This window comes from Petaurus breviceps, unplaced genomic scaffold, assembly GCF_028583685.1.
Source record: "Petaurus breviceps papuanus isolate PSGF00001 unplaced genomic scaffold, PetGlider_PUasm1.0 128, whole genome shotgun sequence".
In the NCBI taxonomy this organism is placed as follows: domain Eukaryota; kingdom Metazoa; phylum Chordata; class Mammalia; order Diprotodontia; family Petauridae; genus Petaurus; species Petaurus breviceps.
Window position 1 is genome coordinate 10332680 of NW_027185664.1, and position 25073 is coordinate 10357752.

General features: G+C 39.6%; 1 protein-coding gene across 1 annotated transcript in view; it reads right to left on the bottom strand.

Annotated features, from left to right (window-relative positions):
• Window positions 1-16132, bottom strand: part of LOC138172320 (uncharacterized) — a 56320-nt gene extending 40188 nt beyond the window's left edge. Inside the window, exons 1-3 of the mRNA XM_069102047.1 lie at window positions 16034-16132; window positions 15041-15263; window positions 14411-14646 (exon numbers count right to left, since the gene is read on the bottom strand). Of these exons, the coding sequence (XP_068958148.1) occupies window positions 14411-14646; window positions 15041-15263; window positions 16034-16132 (558 nt within the window). The remainder of the gene's footprint in view (window positions 1-14410; window positions 14647-15040; window positions 15264-16033) is intronic.
• Window positions 16133-25073: the final 8941 nt, after the last annotated feature.

The window sequence follows — 25073 nt, forward strand, 5'->3', positions numbered from 1 at the left end:
TCTCTCTCTCTCTCTTTCTTTTGCCTTTTGGAGGCAGTTGGGGTTAAGTAACTGTCCCAAGGCTGACTCTGGGCTGGCGCTTTACTCATTGAGCCACCTCACTGCCCCAAGGAGATTACTTCTAAAACAACCTTCCGTGCGAACTCCCACTGAAAAAGCCTACAACCAACTGCCCTGCATCCATCCTACTGCAATAAATCTTTCATCTAAGAAGATACTGCTTAAACACTGATCTTTTTCACACACTCATACATTATTAGCTGGAAGGACATTAAAGTTTACCTAGTCCCCTTCCTTCATCTTAAGATGCAGCTCAGATTAGTTAAGTTACTTACTCATGGTTACAAGCCGGGTTGCCTAACATCAGGACCATGCTCTTCCAACAACCACAACTATTTATTAAGTGCCTGATCTGGGCCATGCGCAGTGCTAGATTCCAGTGATACAAACAAAGACAAAAATGAAACAGCCCCTGCTGCCTGTAAGGAGCTTGTTGTTTTTATTGCTGTAAAATCACCTCTGACTCTACGTGACTCCACTTGGGGTTTTCTTGGCAAAGATACTGGAGTGGTTCACCATTTCCTTTTCCATCTCATTTTACAGATGAGGAAACTAAGGCAAAAAGGGTTAAGTGAGTTGATCAAGGTCATACAGCTAGTAAGTGTCAGAGGCTGGATTTGAAAGGTTTTGGGCTTGGCACCTCTACCCACTATGACACCTAGCTTCCCTTAAGGAGTTCACACTCAACTTAAGTAAATTTTCAGGACTATATTGCTTGGTATACTGAATAAAGAGAGCTATCCTGAAAGACAGAAAGTCCTGGCTTCAAGTCCTTTCTCTGACATATGGCTGTATGACCTTGTCAAACCACTTAAATTCTCAGTGTTTTGAGCAATTCTCTAACTCTATAAATGGTGGAGAAGAAATAGAACTGCATTGGTAGAGAGTTTTCTTATCTGGGAACTCCATACATCAGTGAAATTACAGGTCTAGTCCCTGACCCTATTGATAATTCATTTTAATAAAGATCACATTAATAATTGATAATAATGCAAGTTTACTTAGTACCTTATTTTTCACAAAACACTGTACTCAAGGCAAGTCTATAAAATGTAAATATATGGTTAACTCCTTCACTAGATTGCAAAAACCGTAGGGTAGAGACCATTTTCAAGAGAAGCCACATATGGCTTTTCAAACCCAATTACAAATCTGTTTTTTCTATTATACGAAACTATGCACAAAATTAATTTGTATTAGTCAAAGTATTAACGTCACATGTTTAAAGTGGCAATTTCTGTATAACACTATAATTAGTGATGAATATGTTTACTGACTGGCCCACAAAGTTTTCATGAAGAGGAGAGTTTGAATAACTTTAATCTCTGAAAATGATTTTGTTTAGGTCTATTAACTGGAGAATGCAAAAAAATAATTTTATGGTCAACTATAAGAAAATATTACTTCATTGTAAGAAACCTAAATATGAAGAAGTAAAATACAGATGAAATTAAAGGATTATTATGAATTGTTGCAGAGTAGAGAGAAGCAGAAAACTATATACATATTGGTAACAATGCTGTAAACATAAGTAACAACCACAAAACTAAATTGAATCCCAGATAATCATAATGACCAAGCTCAGTCATAGCCAAAAAAAAAAAAAAATGCACCTCCCTGATTTCTTTGCAGAGGACAGGGACTAAGGATGTGAAACCTTGCTTCTATTGTCTGTCATAACAAGAGAGTGTTGCTTCGTTTTACTTGCTGGATTTTTTTTCTTTTTCTTTTTAAATCTTTGCTACAAGACATAACTTTCTAGGTAAGGAAGCAAGATAACATATTTGGAACTAAAGTTGATGTACAAACCAAATCTATCAATAAAAATAACACAGGGGTGGCCAGGTAGCACAGCGAGTAAGAACACCGGCTCCAGTGTCGGGATGACCTGGAGATCGAATCCCGGGCTCAGATTACTCAGCACCACACCCAGAAATAACTGGCTGTGTAACCTTGAGAAAGTTACTTAACCCCGATTGCTTTAAAAAATAAATAAATAAAAATAAGACAAAAAATAGTTTCTTAGAGTTAGGAAGACATAACTTCATAAAGAGAGTAAGGAATGGGGGATCTATAGGATCATTGAAATAGACCTAAAAGAGACCCCAGATATCATCCAATCCCAGCCCTTCATTTAACAGATGAGGAAACTGAGGCCCAGGGAGGTTGTGATTTCTCATAGGTCACACAGCTAGTAAGTGCCAGAGATGGGGTCTTCTGACTCCCAAGCCTTCATTCTTTTCTCTACACAGCACTACCTACACAACTGAGTGGATCCTCAGGGTCTCTGTTTCAGAGATTTGGCTAGCATGGGTCATATATAATCCAATATCTAGCCTGTATCTATCCAGTCAAGATGTTGCCTCACACTGCCAACATCCAGGACATATTTTCTTCCAGAAGGGACAAGCTTCGTCCTCAAAGTTCACTTCCATCCTATCCCTATTCCCTCAAAAAAGCAAAATATCTGCAGCCACTCCCTTCCAGGTGTTTCTTCTAGGACCTGCCTGCATGTCCCCTATACCCTTTTGGGAAGTAGACTGGAGTTTGTGAATGAGGGGCAGTCCCTTCTCCCGGCATGGCTACATCTGTAGGGTGTACTGTACTGTCATCTGTGCTGTCTCACCTCCATCTGAAGTTGTCCCAAGTAAAATTATTCCTAGTTATGCCTCTGCTCAGTTTCCCCCTTGGTAAAAGGATAGCAGTTGATCTCTTAGGTCCCTTCCAGATCTAATAGTCTGTCATTCTAAGCAACATTGGCATAAAACTACATCTCTTCTGCACATGAAATCTGGCCCCAGAACTAGGCCCATCCAAGGTGCAGACTCAAGATGGGGAAGCTGTGAACCCAGGCTCTGACTTTGTCCCTGACCTCATGTAAACTTTACAATATCATAAAGCCTCTTGGTTCCTCCTCATAAGTAAAATAAAACAGAAACATTAATGTCCGTAGCTCCCTTTCCCATTCTTCAATACTTTTCAAGGAGTTGTCTTTCCCTCTCATTAAATAAATATGCTAACTCCTGGATAAGGCTAATCCTTCACCCTTGACCCAATTCCTTCTTGAGACATTCACCTCCGTCTGTTTGATCTCTCACCAACATGTTCTAGTCTCTCTCTAATCCTTAAATAAGTAAAACCTAAAAAAAACCTTTCCTTGACCCTTCTATGTCATTCTTCTATTGCCCTCTCTCTCTCCCCTCCTGTTCCCTGCTGAACTTCTTGAGAGCTGTCTATACCTAATGCCTCATGCTCTCTACATACCCACTACATACTGTCTCCTCAACCCTTTGTGATCTGGTTTTTAACCCCATTTCTCTACTGAAACTTCCCTTCCAAACCTGCTCTCACTTACACTTTCAGTGCAGCAGAAATACTGTTACATTTAGTGAGAGGACCTGAGTTCAAATTTAGTTCTGCCACTTACTGCTTTTGTGACTTTGATCAAGTCACCTCTCTGAGCTCAATTTCCTTATCGGAAAAATGAAGGAGGCTGAGTTAGATCAGTGATATCAAACTCAAATAGAAACACGTGCCACTAAACTGTCCATAAGGATACCAGTAAGTTGCATATTGTCCTAGAAACACATATTAACACACTATTCACGTAATATATGTTGGGGTTTTTTTTTGTTAAATATTTCCCAATTACATTTTAATCTGGTTCTACCGCATTCAGGAGTGTTGCGGAAGCTTGCCACCTTGAATTAGGTGACCTCTAAATTCTGTTTCAGATCTAAGTCTGTGATCTTCTGACTTCATAATTACCAAATTAAATGATGCTTTTTCAGTCTTCCTCCTTCTGAATCTCTCTGTGGCTTTTCACACTGCTAACAACTTCCTTCTACTCTCTCCTTCCTTATATTACAGAATCCACACATTTCTTATCCCCTTGCTATCATTATTTCATTTTGTTCCATTCTTTACTATAACAAGTTACTCTTAGCACAGGGGGCAATAAAAATGAATAATACATAAGAAGAAAATAAAATAAAACTACCAAGTGACTGTAAGCCTATACATTCAACCAGACCCACCTGTCCCTAGATACAGGATTAGCCCAAACCCAGGAGTTCTAGGAAATGTAGCTTGAGTTTCTTTAGTGCTCCATAGACATTTTCCAATGAACAGGCAAAGGAATGCTCATTAACTGCTTTATTGACTCATCCTCATTCTAGTAGGGCCATTCAGATCAAGAAGCAGAAAATACACAAACAAGATCATGGCTCAGCCTGAGATGTAGAGCTTGGGATCTGGTGCAAACTGGAACTCATGAGGGTCAGTGTTTTTCTCAATTTGGGTACAATGGATAGAATGTTGGACTTGGAGGCCAGAAGACCTGAATTCAAATTCTGCTTCAAAGACTATGTGAATCTGGGCAAGTCAACTTCTCTCAGTCTTCGTTTCTTCATCTAAATTAAGGATAATAACATACCTATCAAAGTTGTTGTGACATAACACGTAACACATGACAGCACATAACACATGTAGGGTGCTTTGCAAACCTTAAGAACTAAAATGGTTATTGTTGCTGATGCTGTTGTTGCTAAATGTCCTTGACCAAATTTTCTGGTCACAGCTAACTCATCACTCATGGAGCAGGATGCACAGGCCCAATGGCATACTCCAGCCATGGGAAGCCTGCCATTGACAGGCTGCCCCGATGTCCCTCACTATCTTTTGCTATAGCACCTCCCTCTGAGTTTTCTGTGTCACAATACTACCTTCTGTCATCAATTCCTCCCTCATTCTCTGGTCTGAAGCTCTGCTCATAGGATTAGACCTACTTTTTAAATTTATGTCGATTCTGAATAGTATCAATATTATACTTATTGATACTGCATATTGTCAAAGAGTTGTGTTCTACCTACCCTTTTAAGCACTTCTCTGTTTCCTCTCTGGATCTTCATCTTCTTTTGAACTCTTTAATGTTCCCCAAGAATCTACCCTTAGTCCTCTTCTCTTCTTTATGCACATTCCCTTTATCTTTTCAATAACTTTCACTAGGTGGTGGAGTCAGAAGACCTCGATTCAAATCCCATCTCTGAAACTTACGATCTATGTAACCTTGGGCAAGTCACTCAACCCTGTGAGTCTCAGTTTCCTCATCTGTAAAATTAAATGTGGGAGGGGGGAGTTGAACTAGACAGCCGCTGAGATCTCTTTCAGCTCCACTGCTATTATCCCAAGATAATCCTAGGCAGATGACTTCAGATCAGTTTCTCCAGTCTCCTTCAGGTGTGAATGTCCAAGATAATTCTGCATCTGGATACTTCCTCCTGGAGGAGCTTCCACATGCCAAATTCAGTGTGTCTAAAGCTTAACATGTCGTATCTTTGAGCAAAACCAGCTCCTCCTTTGATTTTCCAATAATTGTGGTCCAATAATTGAGCACATCCTGCCAAGTCCATTTTGGCCACAATTCTCCAATTCATTCTCTTCTCTATCCCTTCTCTCACCAGCACTACCTGACTGGACTTTTGCAATAGCCTTCTAAGAGTTCTTCTTGTCTTCCCTCTCTTTCCCCCCTCTAGCACATGGCCATCCTTCATATCACCTCTCCTTTGCTCAAAAAGGTTTGGTGGTCATCAATTGGGGAATGGCTGAACAGGTGGTTATATATGATTGTTTTGGAATACTGTTTTGTCATAAGAAATGACAAGCAGGATGCTGCTCTGAGAAAAAAACAAGAAAGACTTACATGAACTGATGCAGAGTGAAATGAGAATGTTGTACAAAGTAACAGCAACATTGTATGATGATCAATTGTGAATGACTTAGCTGTTCTCAACAATACAATGATCCAATACACTTCTGAAGGATTTATGATGAAAAATTCTATCCATCTCGAGAGAAAGAACTGATGGAATGTGAATGTAGATCGAACCATACTTTTTCTTTATTTTTCTTTGGGGGGGGGTTGTCTGTGTTTTCTTTCACAACCTGACAACCATAGAAATATATTTTGCATGATTGCACATGTTTATCTTATGTAAAATTTCTTGCCTTCTCAATAATGGCAGAAGAGAAGTGAAAGAGGGAGGGAGAGGATTTGGAACTCAAAGAAAAAAAACAAATATTAAAAATAGCTTTTATATGTAATTGGGGAAAAATAAAATATTAAATTAAAAACAGTATTGGTGGTTCCATTTTGGCATCTAAGTAAAATTTAAACTGTTTTGCTTAGTACTCAAAACCCACCCCAACTTTCCTGGTTTATTTAACATTACTCCCCTCCATGCACTCTGCTTCAGCTAAAGTATCTTCACTCACTCCAACTCCCATGACCATGCAATGCATTTTCCTCCCTCCATCCCTTTTTCTCAGGCAAATTCCTGAGGCTTTCCCTTCCTCATTTTGCCTATTGGATTCCCAACCATCTATTAAAGTTCACCTCTCAGTGAAGTTTTTTCTGAGCCTCCCCATTAGTGATTGTCTTTCATCTCAAGCCTCAGATAGGCTTTTTTGTTTTGTTTTGATATATGCTTATGCACCGATATAATATTGTGCTTTAATGGCACTGGTCTCTTGTTCCTTAGATAGTTTTATTCAGACTTTTCACTCCCTTGTGCCTCACCCAGTGTTCTATACTTAGTAGATTTGTTCCTATAGTATGGAGTCAAAGATTCTCGATTTGAACTCTTTTTTAAAAAATATTTATTTATTTTTAATTTTCAACATTTATTTCCACAAGATTTAGAGTTCCAAATTTTCTCCCCATCTCTCTCCTACCACCCACCCAAAGATGGCGAGAATACTAATTACCCCTTTCCCCAGTCTGCTCTCTCTTCTATCCTCCCATTCTCCTCCTTTTCTCCTCTTCTTCCTTACTTTCTTGTAGGGCAAGATGGATTTCTATATCCCATTGCCTGTGTATCTTACTTCCCAGTTGCATGTAAAAATAATTTTTTAACATTTGTTTTTAAAACTTTGAGTTCCACATTCTCTCCCTTCCTCCCTCCTCACCACCCCCCCTTTGAGAAGACAAGCAAATCAATATATAGGTTATGCATGTGTAGTCATGCAACTATCCTAATACTGAGAAAAGTCTCATGAGTTACAAATATCATCTTTCCATGTAGGAGTGTAAACAGTTCAACTTTAACAAGTTCCTTATGATTTCTCTTTCCCTGTTTACCTTTTTATGCCTTTCCACATTCTCTCCCTTCCTCCCTCCTCACTCCCCCCCCTTTGAGAAGACAAGAAAATCAATATATAGGTTATGCATCTGTAGCCATGCAACTACATATCCTAATACTGAGAAAAGTTTCATGAGTTACAAATATCATCTTTCCATGTAGGAATGTAAACAGTTCAACTTTAACAAGTTCCTTATGATTTCTCTTTTCCTGTTTACCTTTTCATGATTCTCTTGATTCTTGTATTTGAAAGTCAAATGTTCTGTTCATCTCTGTTCTTTTCATCAAGAATGCTTAAAAGTAGGGGTAGCTAGGTGGTGCAGTGAATAGAGCACCGGCCCTGGAGTCAGGAGGACCTGAGTTCAAATCCGGCCTAAGACACTTAACACTTACTAGCCATGTGACCTTGGGCAAGTCACTTAACCCCAATTGCCCTACTTTACCCCCTCCCAAAAAAGAGCAAAAAAAAAAGAATGCTTGAAAGTCCTATATTTCAATAAATGTCCATTTTTCCCCCTTAAGTATTATACTCAGTTTTTCTGGGTAGGTGATTCCTGGTTTTAATTCCAACTCCTTTGACCTCCAGAATATCATATTCCAAGCCCTTAAATTCCTTAATGTAGCAGCTGCTAGATTTTGTGTTGTCCTGATTATGTTTCCACAATACTCGAATTGTTTCTTCCTGACTGCTTGTAATATTTTCTCCTTGACCTGGGACCTGAGAATTCTGAAATTTTATTAGAACACTCCTAGATGTTTTCTTTTGGGGATCTTTTTTCAAGAGGTGATCAGTAGATTATTTCAATTTCTATTTGAAAAATAGAAATAGAAATGGTTCTAGACTATCAGGGCAATTTTCCTTGAGGATGATTCCTAGGCTCTTTTCTTGATCATGGCTTTCAGGTAGTCCAATAATTTATTTTTTTAAAGCAATTGTGGTTAAGTAACTTGCCCAAGGCTACACGGCCAGTTTTTTTTTTATGTGGGTGTTAAGTATCTGAGGCTGGAACCGATCCCGGGTCCTCCCGACTCCGGGGCCGGAGCTCTTACTCACTGCGCCACCTAGCCGCCCCTTAGTCCAACAATTTTTAAATTATCTCTCCTGGATCTATTTTCCAAGTCAATTGTTTTTCCTATGAGATATTTCACATTGTTTTCTATTTTTTCGTTCTTTTGGATCTGTTTTATAATATCTTGATTTCTCATAAAGTCATTAGCTTCCACTTGCTCCATTCTAATTTTGAAGGAAGTATTCTCTTCAGTGAGTTTTTGGACCTCCTTTTCCATTTGGTCAATTCTGTTTTTTAAGGCATTCTTCTCCTCACTGGTTTTTTGGACCTCTTTTGCCATTTAAGTTAGTCTATGTTTTAAAGTATTATTTTCTTCAGTAATTTTTGGTCTCCAAAGAGACAAAAACAAGCTGTTGACTTGTTTTTCATGATTTTCTTTCATCACTCCCATTTCTCTTCCCAATTTTCCTCTACTTCTTTTACTTGATTTTCAAAGTCCTTTTTGACCTCCTCTATGGCCTGCAACCAATTCGTATTTTTCTTGGAGGCTTTTGATGCAGAAATTTTGACTTTGTTGTCTTCTTCTGGTTCTATGATTTTTTTTCTTCTTTGTTACCAAAGAAAGATTCCATAGTCTGAATTTTTCCTCTGTTTGCTCATTTTCCCAGCCAATTCCTTGATTTTTGAGTTCTTTGCCAAAGTAGGACTCTGCTTCCAGAGTGGAGAGTGTTGTGTGTCAAATTTCTGGAGTTTTGCACAGCTGTTGTCAGAGCTACTTCTATTAGGCACCTATAAATTTTCATTTTTTCTAAGGTGATATGATCAAAGGAGAGGTGTTTACTCCTCTCCTGGTCTGTTGACTGGTCTGTGAGTAACCACAAGCACTCTTTTCTGCCTCAGAACTATGAAGAGGACTTCCTCTCCACAGCCACCACAAGCTTTGCCATACCAGAGCTCCTCCTCACCCCAGGACCACCACCCAAGACTGTGACCCAGATATAAGCAGGGCAAAACAAGAGAATCCTGTCTCAGCAGCAGCAAAGAGATCGCTGCAATTGCCCTCTGATCAGCTGCTCAATCCCCCCAATATCTGTGGTCCTGGAGCTCAGGAAGTAACCACTGCTGCTGTCACTGCTACCCCCTCCACTGCCCCGGGGCTGAGGCTGGACCTCACTCTTCTCTCACCCAGGTCCAACAGGGCTTCCCCACTGACCTTTTACTTTGTCTTTGGCATTTGTGGGTTGAGAAGTCTGGAAATTGCCACAATTGCCAGTGACTGAGGCCTGCCCCAGACCAGTCTGTGCCAACACAGCCGTTGGGGGCTGTGCTCTGCTCCCAGCCCAGTGCAATAAACCCTTCCTATAGGCCTGCCAGGCTGTCTTCAGCTGGGGATGTGTTTAACTTTGTCATTTTGTGGGTTCTGTAGCTCTAAAATTTATTTCGAGTAATTTTTTACAGGTATTTGGAGGTGATTGAGAGATGAGCTCAAGCAAGTTCCTGCTTTTACTCCACCATCTTGGCTCTGTCCCTGGATTTAAACTCTTGATTGTACTCTCTGAAATGGATTCATTGACTGCTTGCTTTCTGGTGCTTTTTTTGAACTTAACCTTACCTATTGCTGGATATACTTAGCAATGAATGGGGCGATGCAGTACAGTTTGTACAACAACAATGATACTGTAAAGACAGACAACTTTGAAAGCTATAAGAATCATCATCAATACAATGACCATCCATGATTCCTGAGGATGGTGATGAAGCATGCTTTCCACCTCTTGACAGAGAGGTAATGGATCCAAAGTACAGAATGAGGCATTTTTAAAAAAATATCCAACAAGGGGATTTGTCTTGCTTGATTATGCAAATTTGTTACAGTAGATGCTGCTTATAGACTGCCCTGAGCCTACTTTCCTTCTTAAAATTTGAGTGTGGTTTAAAGATAGATTCACTCGCAATACTAACATTCTCCCTAATGTAGTCAGCACCAAAAAAACATAAGTAGCATAGAATTTTGGAGAGAAGTGGATAGTATTTTGTGTTACAAACACTTCAGGATTTGTTTTTGTTTTTTAGTCTTTTTTTGGAGGGGGGTAGGCAGGGAAATTGGGGTTAAGTGACTTGCCCAAGGTCACACAGCTAGTGCTAAGTATCTGAGGTCATATTTGACCTCAAGGCCTCTTGACTCCAGGGTTGGTGCTCTATTCACTGGTGCACTATATCACCTAGCTGCCCCACACTTAAGGAGTTGTTTGGGTTTTTTTTTTCTACTTGAGGGTTTCTCTAACACCTCCCAAGGATGAAGAAGGTATTTTTTAATAAGCTATAATTCCCCAAAAGGGCTAGGCCCTGGTAAACATCACGAACAACAGGAAAGGTAAAATATTTAGCCCAAAACAATCAGTAATTGTGGTAAATCAAAACTGAGTCACAGGCCACCCATTTTCTGAACTGCCATATGTTACAACCACCATCTCATTGCTTCAACCTCCTGCAGAAGTGCTGGCTCTTGGACTTGACCCAACAGGACTAATGAAAAACTCCTGGAGCAGCTTTATAGGGCCTAGATGCCATAATTTCAAGAAGCTTGACTCTACTTGGAGCAGAAATACAAAACCAGAAATGGAGAAGGGATAAAGGAAACACCCCAAGAACTCAGTGGGAGCTTGTCACATGTAGCACAGAGAATTTATCATGGGGTCAAATGTTATATAACAAAAAGATAACAGAACTAAGATCTAAAAGGGACTTTGGAAACCATCTTGTCCAAATCCCTTATTTTACAAGTGAGGATACTGATACACATAGAGATTAAGTGAATTGTCCAAGGTTGCAAAACTAGTAAGTGACAGGGTCAGGATTGAAGCCTGTCTTTTTATTCTTCACCCAGTGCTTTTTCCATGACAACAAATTCTTTTAAAAACAAGCCTTTTTTTAAAATGGTTTTATTTCTTTTTAAGATTTTAGTTTTTAATTAACAGAAATCTATTTTCTTTCCCTTCCCTTCCACCACCACTCCACTGAAAAAAAAGAAAATAAATTCCCTTTAAAACAAATATAGTCAAGCAAAACAAATTCCCTCATTGGCCATGTTAGATATATATATTTATTTTTAAAGTATATTTTATATACTTATATGTGTATACATATACATACACACACATATTTCTTTACCCTGAACCCTTTACCTCTCTGTCAGGAGATAGAGGATATGCTTCATCAATGGTCCTCAGGAATTATGGTCATTGTATTGATAATTGTTCTTAGAGTTTTCAAAAGTAATTGTCTTTATGGAATTATTGTTATATAAATTGTTCTCTTGTTTCTGCTTATTTCACTTTCATCAGTTCATAAAAATCTTAAAATTATATGTTTTTATGATATTGATATTAGAATAGACACTGTTCTAGTTTGACTTTCATCACTGCATCAGTTCACATAAGTCTTTCCATATCACTTTGAAATCATATATTTCCTTATTTCTTACAGGAAAATAGTATCCCATCATATACATATGTACATAAATGTGTTTAGATATATATGTATGTGTATGTGTATTCAGCCATTCCTCAATCGTTGGACATTCTCTTATTTTCCAGTTGTGTTTTTTTTTTTGCCACCACAGAGAGCTGCTACAAATATCTTTGTCCATATGTGACTTTTCCCTCTTTCTTTAATTTCTTTTGGTTGTAGGCCTAGCAATGTTATTCCTGCGCAAAAGGAAATACACTGTTTAGCAACATTTTGTATATAATTCCAAATTACTTTTCAGTATGACCATACTGTTCCTTAAGCATTTCACCTACTTACAAAATTGTGTGTTAGAGATATTAGGCAGCCTTGATTCAGAGGTGTTTATGTTTCTTTGGAGGGAAATAAGAGAGCTGTCTGAACATATTTCCGGGTTCTAAAATGATAATTGGAAACACGCTGTGACCTTATGCAGTCTGCGGAGCCCCCCCTCTAGTCCTCCAAAGTAGGAAACTGCTCAAGCCTCTCATGAAGTCGAAATGCTTGCTCTCTGAACTACTGCACTCTGCACTCATTGCCCGATTGTTGGAACTTGAACATCAAGCACTGAATACAGATTCCGAGGTCCTGGGTTCTAATCTCAGCTTTGTTACTCACTCACCTTTTCAAGGAGTTTATACTGGGAGATAGAGATAAAAATGTAAGTAAATGCAGGATAATTTAGGGAAGAAGAGAACACCAAACAGAAAGATCAGGAAAACTCAAATATCTGCTTTAACTGTTCTTGAGACATCCAGAGGATCCTGCCAGCCCACATCTCACAGCAAATTCATACTCTTGGAACTACTGCACGAGCAGCCCTTGTTCTCCTCCTCCAGAGCCACTCTTTTCCTTAGGGGCAGCTTCCAGCTTCTTGTTTTCCCACTCGAGACCCTCCCTAGGACCTCCATCCTCTGAAGGCCATGTGCAGAGTTTCTACAGTAAGGGTACCCTTCCGCTGCCTCCACCCCTGACAGTGTAAGACCCTGATGGGCACTGGCACAAGATACTCTCTCCCACTAAGGCCTTCCAACCTAAGAGGTATCCCAGCACCTCTAGGGCTCGGGATGTTTTTGTCGTTGTTTGCCAGAGAGCCATCATCCCTGCAGTTGATTTCTTGCTCATGCCTACTCATTCACCTCAGACCTCCAGCTAATTTAACCCTCTGGTCACTTTAACACACGCTAATAATTTAATAGCACATAATTATATGTAAGGTATTCCAGTTCTTGACATTATCTGTTCTAATACCTTTATTTTAGAAATGAGGAAATAGCCCAGAGAGATCACAATTAGTACAAAGTCACAAAGACACATAAGGACCCTGCTCTTCTCATTCCAAATCCGGTACTCTGCACGACATTACTCTGCCTGTCATTTAGATAGAGTCATTCACAAAGCAACACCTATCCTTAACAGTTTATCTCTGGAAAGCTGGCTAGAGCTATATGTGGTTAACTATTAACCTGAGTACCAATATCTAGAGAAGTCTTCATCAAAAAAGTACAATTTGCAAAACTGCTGACCTCCACCAGAGCCATTCTCTGAATCTCACTGGGGCATGACAATGACCCCAGGTTCATCAAAGACTACTAGCCAAGTATAAGCTCTGGACAGGTTTCAGGTAAGGCCTGAAGGTGGTCTATGTGTGTTGTTCAACAATGTCTAACAAACTACAAAGACACTTATGACCAGATTGGTTGCAGGGCCATGAACTGTCCAGATGTAGCAACTCTCAAAGATCATCTAACTCAGTTATAGAAGGCTTGGGGTCTATATCTCTGGACAGAATACTCACATCAGTGAAATTTAAGATCCTTGAACCCATTCAGCACATCATTAATACAGCATTTTGTTTGGGAAAAATGAATTTTATTTAGAATTGTATACATGCATGCATGTAAAGTACTTTGTAATGTATGTAAAGAGTGTTGTAAATATTAAAGCCCTTTTGTAAACATACAAATGTTAGCCATTACTGTATCCAAATACCATCATAATAGAAGGGATAATTACAAATATAGCTTTATTTACACTCTCAGAAATTCCTAAAAGGAATTCAGAAACTCTCACTTTCTTTTTGCACAACAGCTTCCAAAAACACACTGATTTTTTATGGTCTACAAATGTGTCTAATATTAATTTTTATAACTGAAAGAATAAAAGGAAACATACAAGTGCATATGATTTCATTAATGTGAATGTTTCCTTGCAGATTCAGATTTGACTATCCTATGTAACAATTACATACCATGTTTGCAGCAGGGATGGTCTATCTAATATACTGAGGAGCCTTTCTCAGATTTCTTCTAACATAAGGAGAATACCAATGCAACAAAAGGCAATCCATTTTTTATCCTTCACTCATGCCCTGTGAAAAACCTGCCTTATATTGTGGTGGTACTGCCTATTGTGGTATACAGCATAGCTATGGTGATGGCACTGGTGCTGGTGGCTATAGTGGTCTCCAGTACAGTTGTGGGCTTGTTGTTATTGTTGCTATTGCGTTAATATTTGCTCATAGGAGTGACATGATCAAAACTGATTTTTTATTTAATTTTTCCAACGATCAAACATCCTCCCTCCATCTGGAAGGAAGGGAGGGAGGGAGGACCCTTGATTTACATGAGCACAGTTGGCCAAAACAAATTCCTGTGACATTGGTCATGTTGTGGTAGGGACTTTTGCCCCGACCATAACAAGCATGATATTATTGGTGAAGCTGTCCTCATGGTTGCAGCTGGGATAGTGGTCGTGGTTATAAGAATCCCATCTTGTTTCATGGTGGGAGAGGCTACATTGGTTTTGGGAGGAAGCCATGGCGGTGGCTAGTGGAGTTTCTGCTACGCTTGTAGGAGCAGGGGATCTTACGGTGCCTGATTCACCTGCGGGGGCAACTGCAGGGGTTGAAGTTGTAGCTATAGGGGCGCCTGTAGAGGTAACAAGAGCGATTGAAGCGGTGCTTGGAGTGGCCTCAGTTGAAGCTGTGGTGGCGCCATTGTGGTCTCAGTATTAGCTGTGGTTGGGGGGCAAGGAAAAAAGAAAACAAGCATTTGGCAAGCCCCTGCTATGTGCCAGGCGCTGTGCTAAACATTTTACACATATTATCTCATACTTTTGATCCCCACAACATCCCTGAGAGTTATTATCTCCATTTTATGGTTGAGAAAATTGAAGCAGACAGAGGTTAAGTGACTTGTTCCTGCTCACACAGCTAGTAAATGTCTAAGGCTAGATTTGAATTCAGGTCTTTCAATGCTCTCTCCACAGTGCCAAGTAGCTGCTGCTAGACACATGCAATGCCCTAGGCTGTTGATGACCCACTTGCAGTTACGGTGGCATCCGCTGTACTGGCAGCACTAGCTGTGTTGCCAGAAGCAGTTGAGGCAGCGCCTGAAGTGGCCTCGGGGGTTATTGGCACAGAGGTGTCTGCTGTACCCCTTGTGGCCGCGATTGTTACATTGGCTGTGGTGGAGTCTGCAGAAGAGCTGGAACCTGTCGTTGTGGTCATACTTGCAGTTGTTGTAGCTACGGTGCTTTGTGGTATCTGAATGACAATTGTGGGATTATTAAAATTACTCCTCACTAGACTCAGTATCAACACGCCTATTGCTGTTGTAATCACACAGGCCAAAAGACAGGCCAAAAATATTTTCCATAGTGACCACTCTTTGCCCTGCAAGAAAAGAAATGAAATTGGTTAGTTATGAGTCTTCTCCCTTACAAGGGAGTCTCTAGTGGAAATTCTTAGGTCCTCTGCTCTTTAACATTTTATCAATACTTTGTTTTTGTTTTGCTTTTTGGAGGGCAATTGGGGTTAAGTAACTTGCCCAAGGTTACACGGCTAGTCTTTTTGTGTGGGTGTTAAGTGTCTGAGGCCGGGACTCCAGGGCCAACGCTCTACTCACTGCGCCACCTAGCCGCCCCAACATTTTATCAATACTTTAAGCACAAATTGCACTTCATCAAATTTGCAGAAGAAACAAAAATGGAAGGGAAAGCTAGGCCATTAGGTAACAAAGTCAGGATTAAAAAAAAAAGTCTTTGGTTAATCTCTGAATTCTCAGATGAAATACAAACTCCTCAGCCAGGCATTTAGGGCCTTTCACCATGTGACTCAATGTAGCCTCATTTCCCACTGATGTTTTTTATATACTGCGTGCTGCAGCCAAAGTATTGCCTATTTTTCCAGCTCAACATGTTCTCTCCATCATCCATGAATTTACATAGGCTGTCTCCCATACCTAGAAGGCACTCCTTCCTCATTTCTGCCACTCAGAATCCTTCTGTTTCCTCCAGGTTCAACTCAGTTCTTACCAACAGGGTGAAGTCCTCCCTCAAACTTTCCACATCCATTCCAGCTGAAAGTGCTCCCTCCTCAAGTTTTTCTAGAGTATTTTGTCTGGATTTCTCCATTGCTCCTATCATACTCCACATTATAGAAAACTATTAGCATATAATCATTTTATGTTATATAATAACAAGAGATTGTCTGTGATTACATTACAAATTCCTTGAGTGTAGTAACTGTCATTCTTTTTCTATCTTCAGCACCCAAAATACTGCCTTCCACATAGTAAGCCTTTGATCAATTTTTGTTGAAATGAAAAGAATTTGAGCAGTATACAATGAAGGCCTGAATCTAAGAGCTCGGGTAAGTTTGTCCCTCTTCTCACTGAGCCACACTGGACTGGATGACATCTACATTCTCTTTCTGCTCCAGGACTGTGTGATTGCCCTCATCACAGGGGTAGTGGGATCATCTGAGATGTCACTTTAGAATAAATGTGCACAATATCCACCTCACTGACTGGATGGGATCCTCATGCTACCAGGTAGATCTGTTGATGGGGTGGGGGGAGAACTCCTGAAGACTAGGGATGGCCGGGAAGATTACAGGGGTGGGGCAAAGGTGCCAGAAGTTCAATGACTGCTCCTGAACCCTTCTGGTGTGAAAATTCTCAGGTGATCTTAACCTAAAGCATTCAGGAATTAATAAGGGGAAAAAAATATTATACCACTTACATGGGAAACATGCTTGGAACTATTACATCTAAAGAAGAGGCTATATTTTTGTTATCACAGAGAGAGTTAAGATCTATTCCTCCTTTACTAGTAGCATATGTTGAATACAGAAAAAAATCATAAGAAGTCATGGAGTTTGGCCCATACTGATGAAAGGAAAACTTAGGAGAACTTAAAAGTCATCACAAAGATGGTTTAACTCGAGAGGTCATAGTTTGATTCATTCAAAAACATTCAACAGCTTAAACATTTAAAAGGTACCTACTATGTGCCCAGACCCTGTGCACAGCAATATGTATACAAAGACAAAAACGAATCAACCCCTGCACTCAAAAAGCTTATCTAGGAAGCACAGCAGGTAAATAAATACCAATGATACACAATTACACCCAGAATAATCTTAAGATAAAATGGTCGTCTTTGGGAGGATCAGGGAAAGCTCTGTGCATGAGGTGGTTCCTGAGCTGGGCTTTGGAGGAAGTAATGGAGTGTATGGGGCAGCAGTGAAAGGCATGCATTCCAGTCGGAACCAAGAGAAGGTACAGAGAGGCAGGAAATGTCATGTCCTAAGTAGGGAATAGGCAGCAAGCTAGTATGATAGAAACAGAGAGTGAGAAAAGGGGAATGATGCCAAACAAGATGCCTGACTGAAGAAATTGCACTTTATTCTAGAGGCATGGAAAGAAACCGTGGCATAGACATAGGTGTAGCGTGGGTAACAAATCTGCATTCTTCTCCCTTCATTCAGCATCTTCTTTCACTTAGTGATGGCCAACTAGGTGGGGAGGCAGGTTAGACTCCTCCAACATTCAGTGTTAGGAAAGGAGGTTCCAGGCCTCGGAATCCTGCTCACACTAAGAACAGGAGAGGTGACCCGCCCTTAGCTACCAAATCTTTGTATAAATTCATGTCTTCACATCTTATGTCAAGATGAGGTAGGTGTGGCCTTTAAATTAATGAATCAAGAGCACGGGGACCATTGGGGATACATTCCAACCACCTAAGGAAGCAGCATCGTCCAAGACTTTACCTGATGGCATGCCGTAGTTGAGGATGCCGAGTGCCCAAGAACCCCTGGGTTGGTACAGACAATGAATGGTCTGGAATTCATGTCACTGTGACCATGATGTTGTGAGTGAAATAATGCTTGCGATTGAAAAGGTGCTTGTCCACTGGGATTCTGGAAGGGTTACAAAGAGGAAACACACTAAGCAGACTCCCAGAAATCCCATAATCTTGTAAACATATTTGATACAGTGTCATTCCATGGTGTCAATCACAAATAGAAATGTTTGGGCCCATTGCAGGCCCCCTGGGGCAGCAGAGCCAGCGTTTGACTCCTCTGATATAATGGATAGGTTGAGAGTCAGAAAGACCTATGTTCAGATCCTGTTTCAAAAACCTAGTAGCTTCTGACCCTGACTAATTCACTTAATCTTTTCTCAGCCTCAGTTTCCTAATCTGCATATTGGGGATCATTATAAATACAGTACTTACCTTAAATGTTTTATGTGAAGATTAAAGCAGGACATAAAGTAATTTGAAAATTTTGAGGTGTGACATATTTGTTATTTTTCATGAACAATAATAATGCTGCTGATTTAATAACCAGTATAATAATAATTGAACTTGTATCTAAGATTCTAGGGCAGCTAGGTAGTCCAGCAGATAAAGCAGTAGGCTTGGAATCAGGAAGACTCATCTTCCTGAGTTCAAATCCAGCCTCAAACTTTGACTAGCTGTGTCACCCTGGGCAAGTTACTTAACCCTGTTTGCCTCAGTTGCTCATCTGTAAAATGAACTGGAGAAGGAAATGGCAAACTACTCCAGTGTCTTTATCAAGAAAATACAAAATGGGGTCACGGAATGTTGGACGTGACTCAACAAGAACAATAACGAGAATCTAAGATTTTGGCATTTCTACTGTTAAAAAAAATTAAAGTAAACTATTGTTTGGACTACAGTAAAGATGTATCTATCCCTGGATAGAGGGGATGACTACCCTGGAGGGAAAGCTAGAAGGGAAGATTTATTGTATATCTGAGAAGGTAGAGTCTAGGGCACAGCAGGTGTTCTAGAAAGTATCCCCACTACACTCAGCAAATCTGAAAATCTGACTAGGAGAGTCACAGTTTTGTCTGCCACCATTACCAGTGCCATCTCAGAATATAGCTTTTGTTTAGTCCCTCACTGAGACACTATTTACTATATTCTGATCCATGAACAAAGGGCCTGTTACTCACTCCTGCCAGATAGCTTAGTTTTCTAGATGGGGAAAAAACCAAAAAATCCAAAGTGAACTGAATAAATCAAGGTCATACATAAAATCATGCATTCTGAGCTAGAGGGTACCTCGGACATTATTTAGTCTAACCACTTCATTCACAGAGGGGGAAACTGAAACCCTAAGGTTGCCCACAATTATGCATATAATAGTACATTGAGGACTGAATGCTGGGTCCTTATTCTGCCCAGCTACTGGATAACTCAACCAACCTAATCAATCTCCTAAGCAGTCACTCTTGCTGACCTCCCAGACATGTTCATGTATGTGTGTATGCATGCATGTATGCATGTGTGTATGTATGTATGTATGCATGCATGAATGTATGTATATATGTATGTTACTAAACTTCAGTTGCTTTCAACCTGTCAGAGGCTGGTGAACTTGAAAAATCAGATACACCCTGGTGAGATCTGGAAGAATTCAGATATTCAGATTTCCAAAGCCTCCTTGATATGTTGGACACTAAAGCATCCTAAAAAAGCCAAAGCACAGACACTTAAATCCAGAAAGAGTATGGAAGCCACCTGCTGAGAAAATTTTAAAGTACAATAATTATCTATTTTCCTTTCATCCTGATTCTTCCCAATGGTGACTTTTCCCTTCTTGGCATCTCTACCTCGTGGTGAGCGTAGATTTGAAGAAATCTCTAAGCTATTGCTCCCAATAGAGGAAAGTCTTGCCAGAGACATTTCATTTGCTTTTTTAAATGGGCATTGTAATTTGGAACGGAAAATAAAAATTAAAAATAAGTTTAATTTAATTTTTAAAATTAAGAAGATCATTGTAGTTTGTAAACGCATTGTTAAATATAACTTTGATTCTGCAGTCTGATGCTATTTTATGGGATCATAGGGTTGCAGATCTAAAGTTTAAAAGCAACTCAGAGGCCAATTCTAGCCTCCTCATTTTACAGATGAGGCAAGTGAAGCCTAGCAAAGTTAAGAGAATTGTCCAACATCATGCTGGTGATAGGCAGGATCGGAAGCCAAGTCCTCTGATTGCAAAAATGTCTGCTCTTCCTCAGACATTCTCAGTTCCATGGCTATGATGTCATAATAAAGTATACAGGCTATGATTTCTCGATCAAAATTACTTTTTCCTGGAGACTAAAACAAAAAATAATTCAAATTAACTTTTTAAAAACAAGATAGATAAAGATTTTTCAGTCTGGATATATTAAATTGTACTCTACGTTAGCCATCCAATGATACACAGAGACAACAAACCATTTATAATCTCCCCTCTGAAATCGTGCATCTTTCTCTAATAGTTAAAAGACTATAAATGTTAAGAGGTGGAAGAGTTCTTAGAGATACTCTTTTCAACTCACAAAACAAACTCAGAATAAATGATTATAACAGATACAGATTTCCCATTCAGAATGTTAGTTTCACATGAAGATTGAAAATAGGCATCAGACACTGCAGACTATTTGCTGCTGCTACTCACTGGCTGGATTTCGGGTCGTTCATCAGTCAAAGGATGTTTTCTATATTTCCCTTCCATTCTGGAACCATTAGTATCACAAACCTGGGCTCAGCAATATCTGTCATTTTGTCCGATGCCTTTTATAGTTGTGCATAAACATGGAAATACTGGCTATAATTAATGTTGTTAGCTATGATGCATAAATCTAGGACTGGATTAAGCTGAATAATAATCATTTTCCTCTGTGGACTACACCTTCAGAACGGGATGTCCCAAGTAAATTACTTACACAAGGTTAAATTCCAAATCAGTTTAACGTCATATGGAAAATATGACTGACCTCTTACAAGTCCATCTATGTAAACACAAATTATAAAAAAATAATGATAAATAATAATAATAGTTAACATTTATGTATATGTACATATATGTATATATACATATGTTTTTTTTAATGATTTATATTTGCATTTTCAATAAATCCTGTGAGGTAGGTGCTATTACTATTCCCACGTTCCAAATGAAAAAACTGAGGCAACGATGTTAATCACAGGATCCAAACTTCTATCTTTCTGACTCCAAGTCTAATACTGTCTAAACTATGAACACTACTTGACCTTATTATATATATATATGTATATATGTATATATATATATATATATATATATATATAATATAGTATTAGGCACTGGACCAGACTCAGGTAGGTCCCCTAATACTCTAGGTTCAAAAATGGAACAAAAGAGACCTTGTAATCCATCTAACAGTTAACCAAATTTGGTTCACTTAGCCATAGCAGGCAAAGGGCATTCAGAGCCAGGAAGGGATTGTTGTCCAGGTTAAACAATTGATCCATTTGAGCAGAGTGTCCTAGGGCAAGGCTCAAGATGCTGGTTGTGGTTACATGCCAAGACAGGAGCTCCATTCCTTGTGTCCTGGCTGAAGTCAAATTCATGGCCTAAGCCTTTGTCCACTGAACCAATGATATCAGGAGGATATTATCTACTTTATAAAATACCTTTTAAGAAGAACTAGCCTAACCAGTAGGGGAAGGGTAGGAGCTGTTTAGGGCACTACTCCCACCACACTCTACCCCTTAATGGTAAGTTCTTAAAGCAGTGATGCCAAATAGAAACGGAGCTGCCAGACCTTACATAAGGAACCCTGCTGGCTACATACTGACTTAGAAAACCGCGTATTAGTCTATGTTCTATTCCATTTTATTTATTTTTATTAAATATTTCCCAATTACATTTAATGTCTATGTTCTAAAAGAACTGAAATGTCTTTAGGGCTGTTACCAGACTACTCTGACCACAACATGCAAGAAGCCTGATATAGGCAGCATTAAAGGGGGAAAGCAAAAACTAAAAAACAAAAAGAAAAAACCCTAGAAAATAAAAGAAAACAAAAGAATATAATCTCCCCTTGAGAGATACACTAAATGTAGGGGAATGGAGATTAAAAATCCCAGGCATTGCCTCTTCCCTTCAGAATGACTGAAACCAGAAACTAAATAGTCAGGTCCACATGGTAGATGATGTCAAATCTTTGCAGGCCATAGTGTATCTCTTCAAGTAAAGAAGTGACCATGAGCAATCGCAGCACCAGGAACATCTTCCAGGTCATTATATGATCTAAAGGTCATCTGTAGTAAAAAATATATATATATATATGTATATATATATATATATATATGTATATATATATATATATATATCCTTTTTTATCATTTAGAGAAAAAGACCATTACCTTCTTACGGGTAGCCTGTTTAGTGCTAAGAACAATACTGAGAATTATCCTATAAGGCCATTACCCACTTAGAGTTTCATGACCTGCCAACCTTCCCCTCCCTGAGAGTCTCATGCTGTTAAGGGTATACAGTATGGGTGGGGAGTATGTTCAGTACCAAATCTTTGCCTGCTAGACTTCTCTGCTTATATGGAAGTTGCTTACACACTTTTGTTTCATCCTGATCACTAGAAAGCAAGTCACCTGCCAACAATAATACTGCTTGGTTCTCCAATCCTTCCCCAGGGAAAAATTGTCTAATTACCACTGGGTGCTACATTGGTAGCTATACAGAGGGGAAAATCGGTTCTGGATTACAGTAAGCAAGGGGCTACACTGGTCCCACTTTTGTCATTTTCTATGCTAACCCTCCTTTTGCTGACACCCTGTGCTGCTCACCGCTACCCCTGCTACTGGGCTCCGGAGAGCCATGCCCTCCACTGCCTGCTGCTGCCGGGTCCTGCTGCCTTATTCTCCACCCTTCTGAAATATGTAGCAGGTATTAGTACCCCTCCCCACCCCCCACTCCCATGCCAGAGCAGAAGTACTGACATTACTGGGCTTTGACTCTGTCTCCCTTAGGCTGGAGCCTGATTCTGCCCCACTATGATAGGACCTCATGCTGCCATCCGATGTCAGGCTGCAGGCCCGAGTGCTGCCCCACTGCTATTGCTGGGGCTGGACTCTGCCTCACTATGCCTGGCCAAGTGCTTCTATATCATTAAAAAAGATACGTTAATTCTAACACTTTCTGTACAGCATCCTTGTGAGATTATAGCTGCTCATGATGCCTCTGTACGTCAAGCACTGTGCTAATGTGCTTTACAAATATCTCATTTGATCCTCGTAACCCTGGGAGGTAGGTGTTATTATTATTCCCATTTTACAGTTGAGGAAATTGAGGCAGAGGTTAAGTGATTTGTGCAGGATCACATGGCTAGTAGGTGTCCAAGGCCCACCATTCTCTCCATTGTGCCACCTACATGTGTAGGTAGATTTATATCAATCTCCCCCATTGAATTATAAGATCATCAAGGATTAGCTAAATATAATATTTTAAGAACTATTTATCAGTATAAATCTTTGCTATTTCTTCCTGCCATCTTTAATACGGCAGTGTCCCAAAAGTCATAATGTAATTTTAAATAATTTCAAACTACACTAAGACTTTTGGGACACCCCATATGTCTTATATGAACCAGTCTAAATAAATTAAACACTTAGCATCTCAAATATTTGAAGCAGCAATTTTTGCATAGCAACATAATTAGCTCTGATTGTGCTGACTTACTGAATAACACCATTACCAAGGAAGGGTGTTTAAAAGGACAGGGACTAGACCTGAGATCTCACTGGTTTAGGGAACACCCAGGTGGTACACTCCCTCCATCAATGTAGTTCTGCATCTTTTCCACAACACTTACTTAATCTTAGAAAGTTCCCAAGAGGGTCACACATCCAGGATGAATCAGAGCTTAGACTGGAACCCAGGTTTCAACACTCTAGCCCACTATATCACATTGCCTTTCTGCACCCATGGAGAAAACACACAGTTTTGTGATTTTTGTCCAACAAGAGACACTTTTTTAACATATACTTTTTGCTCCCGAATGTCCTTTTAGGCCCGTCCCTCAGCTTTCATCTTTCTTAAAGGATTACTCCAGTCTGTCTAAATTCTAGTGACTATCATCCATGAACCTTCAAATTAGTCTTTACTCTCTATCAGTTCAGTGCTTAGAAATCCCAGGCATTGCCTTTTCCCTTCCGAAGGACTGAATCCAGAATCTAAATAATCAGGTCCACATGGTAGATGATGTCAAATCTTTACAGTGTGTCTCTTCAAGTAAAGAAGTGACCATGAAAATCATGGCACCAGGAACATCTTCCAGGTCATTAGATGACCTCAAGATCATCTGTAGTAAAAAAAAAAATCCATTTTTTATCATTTAGAGAAAAAGACCATTACCTTCTTACAGATAGCCTGTTTAGTGCTAAGGTCAATGCTGAGAATTGCCCTATAAATCCTATACTTTCTAGGTAGCGCAGCAGACAAGAGTTCTAGACTTAGAGGTAAGAAGACCTGGGTTTGAATCCTGATGCTGACACTTAGTAGCCATGTTGTTTTTACCTGTCTTTGCCTCAATTTTCTCTTAATAGCCTCTAAGCCTCCTTTCAGTTCTGAATTTGTGATCCTATGAAATCCCCTCCTTTCCCTGAAGAGCCGGAAGCCACGACTAGAATATTTCTTTTTTGTTTGTTTGTTTGTTGGAGGGCACTTGGGGTTAAGTGACTTGCCCAAGGTCACACGGCTAGTTTGTGTGTGTGTGTGTGTGTTAAGTGTCTGAGGCAAGATTTGAACTCAGGTCCTCCTGACTCCAGGGCCGGTGCTCTATTCACTGTGCCATGACTAGAATATTTCATATACTATCAGAATCAATTGGCATGTTAGTTTTTTTCTCTCTTTCTAAATCCTTGTAATAAGATAATGTTGTAAAAACAAATGTGAAAAACAAGATAAAAAGAAAATGATGTGTTTAAAATTATAACTAAGAATAATTGACTTCATAAAGAATATAAGCGATAGGAAAGTAATCTGGAGCTATACCCCCAACTGTACATACCCTTTGACCCAGTGAGGCAACTCCTAGGTCTGTTCTCCAAAGAGATCAAAGAGAGAGGACAGACACCCCCACAGACCGTGATGTCTATAGACGCTCTTCCTGGGAGACAGACAGGTGGCAGGTAAAGGCGCGCCCATTAGTTCAGGAAGCTGAACAAATTATGGCATATAAAGGTAATAAGATATTATTGTGCTATAAAAATT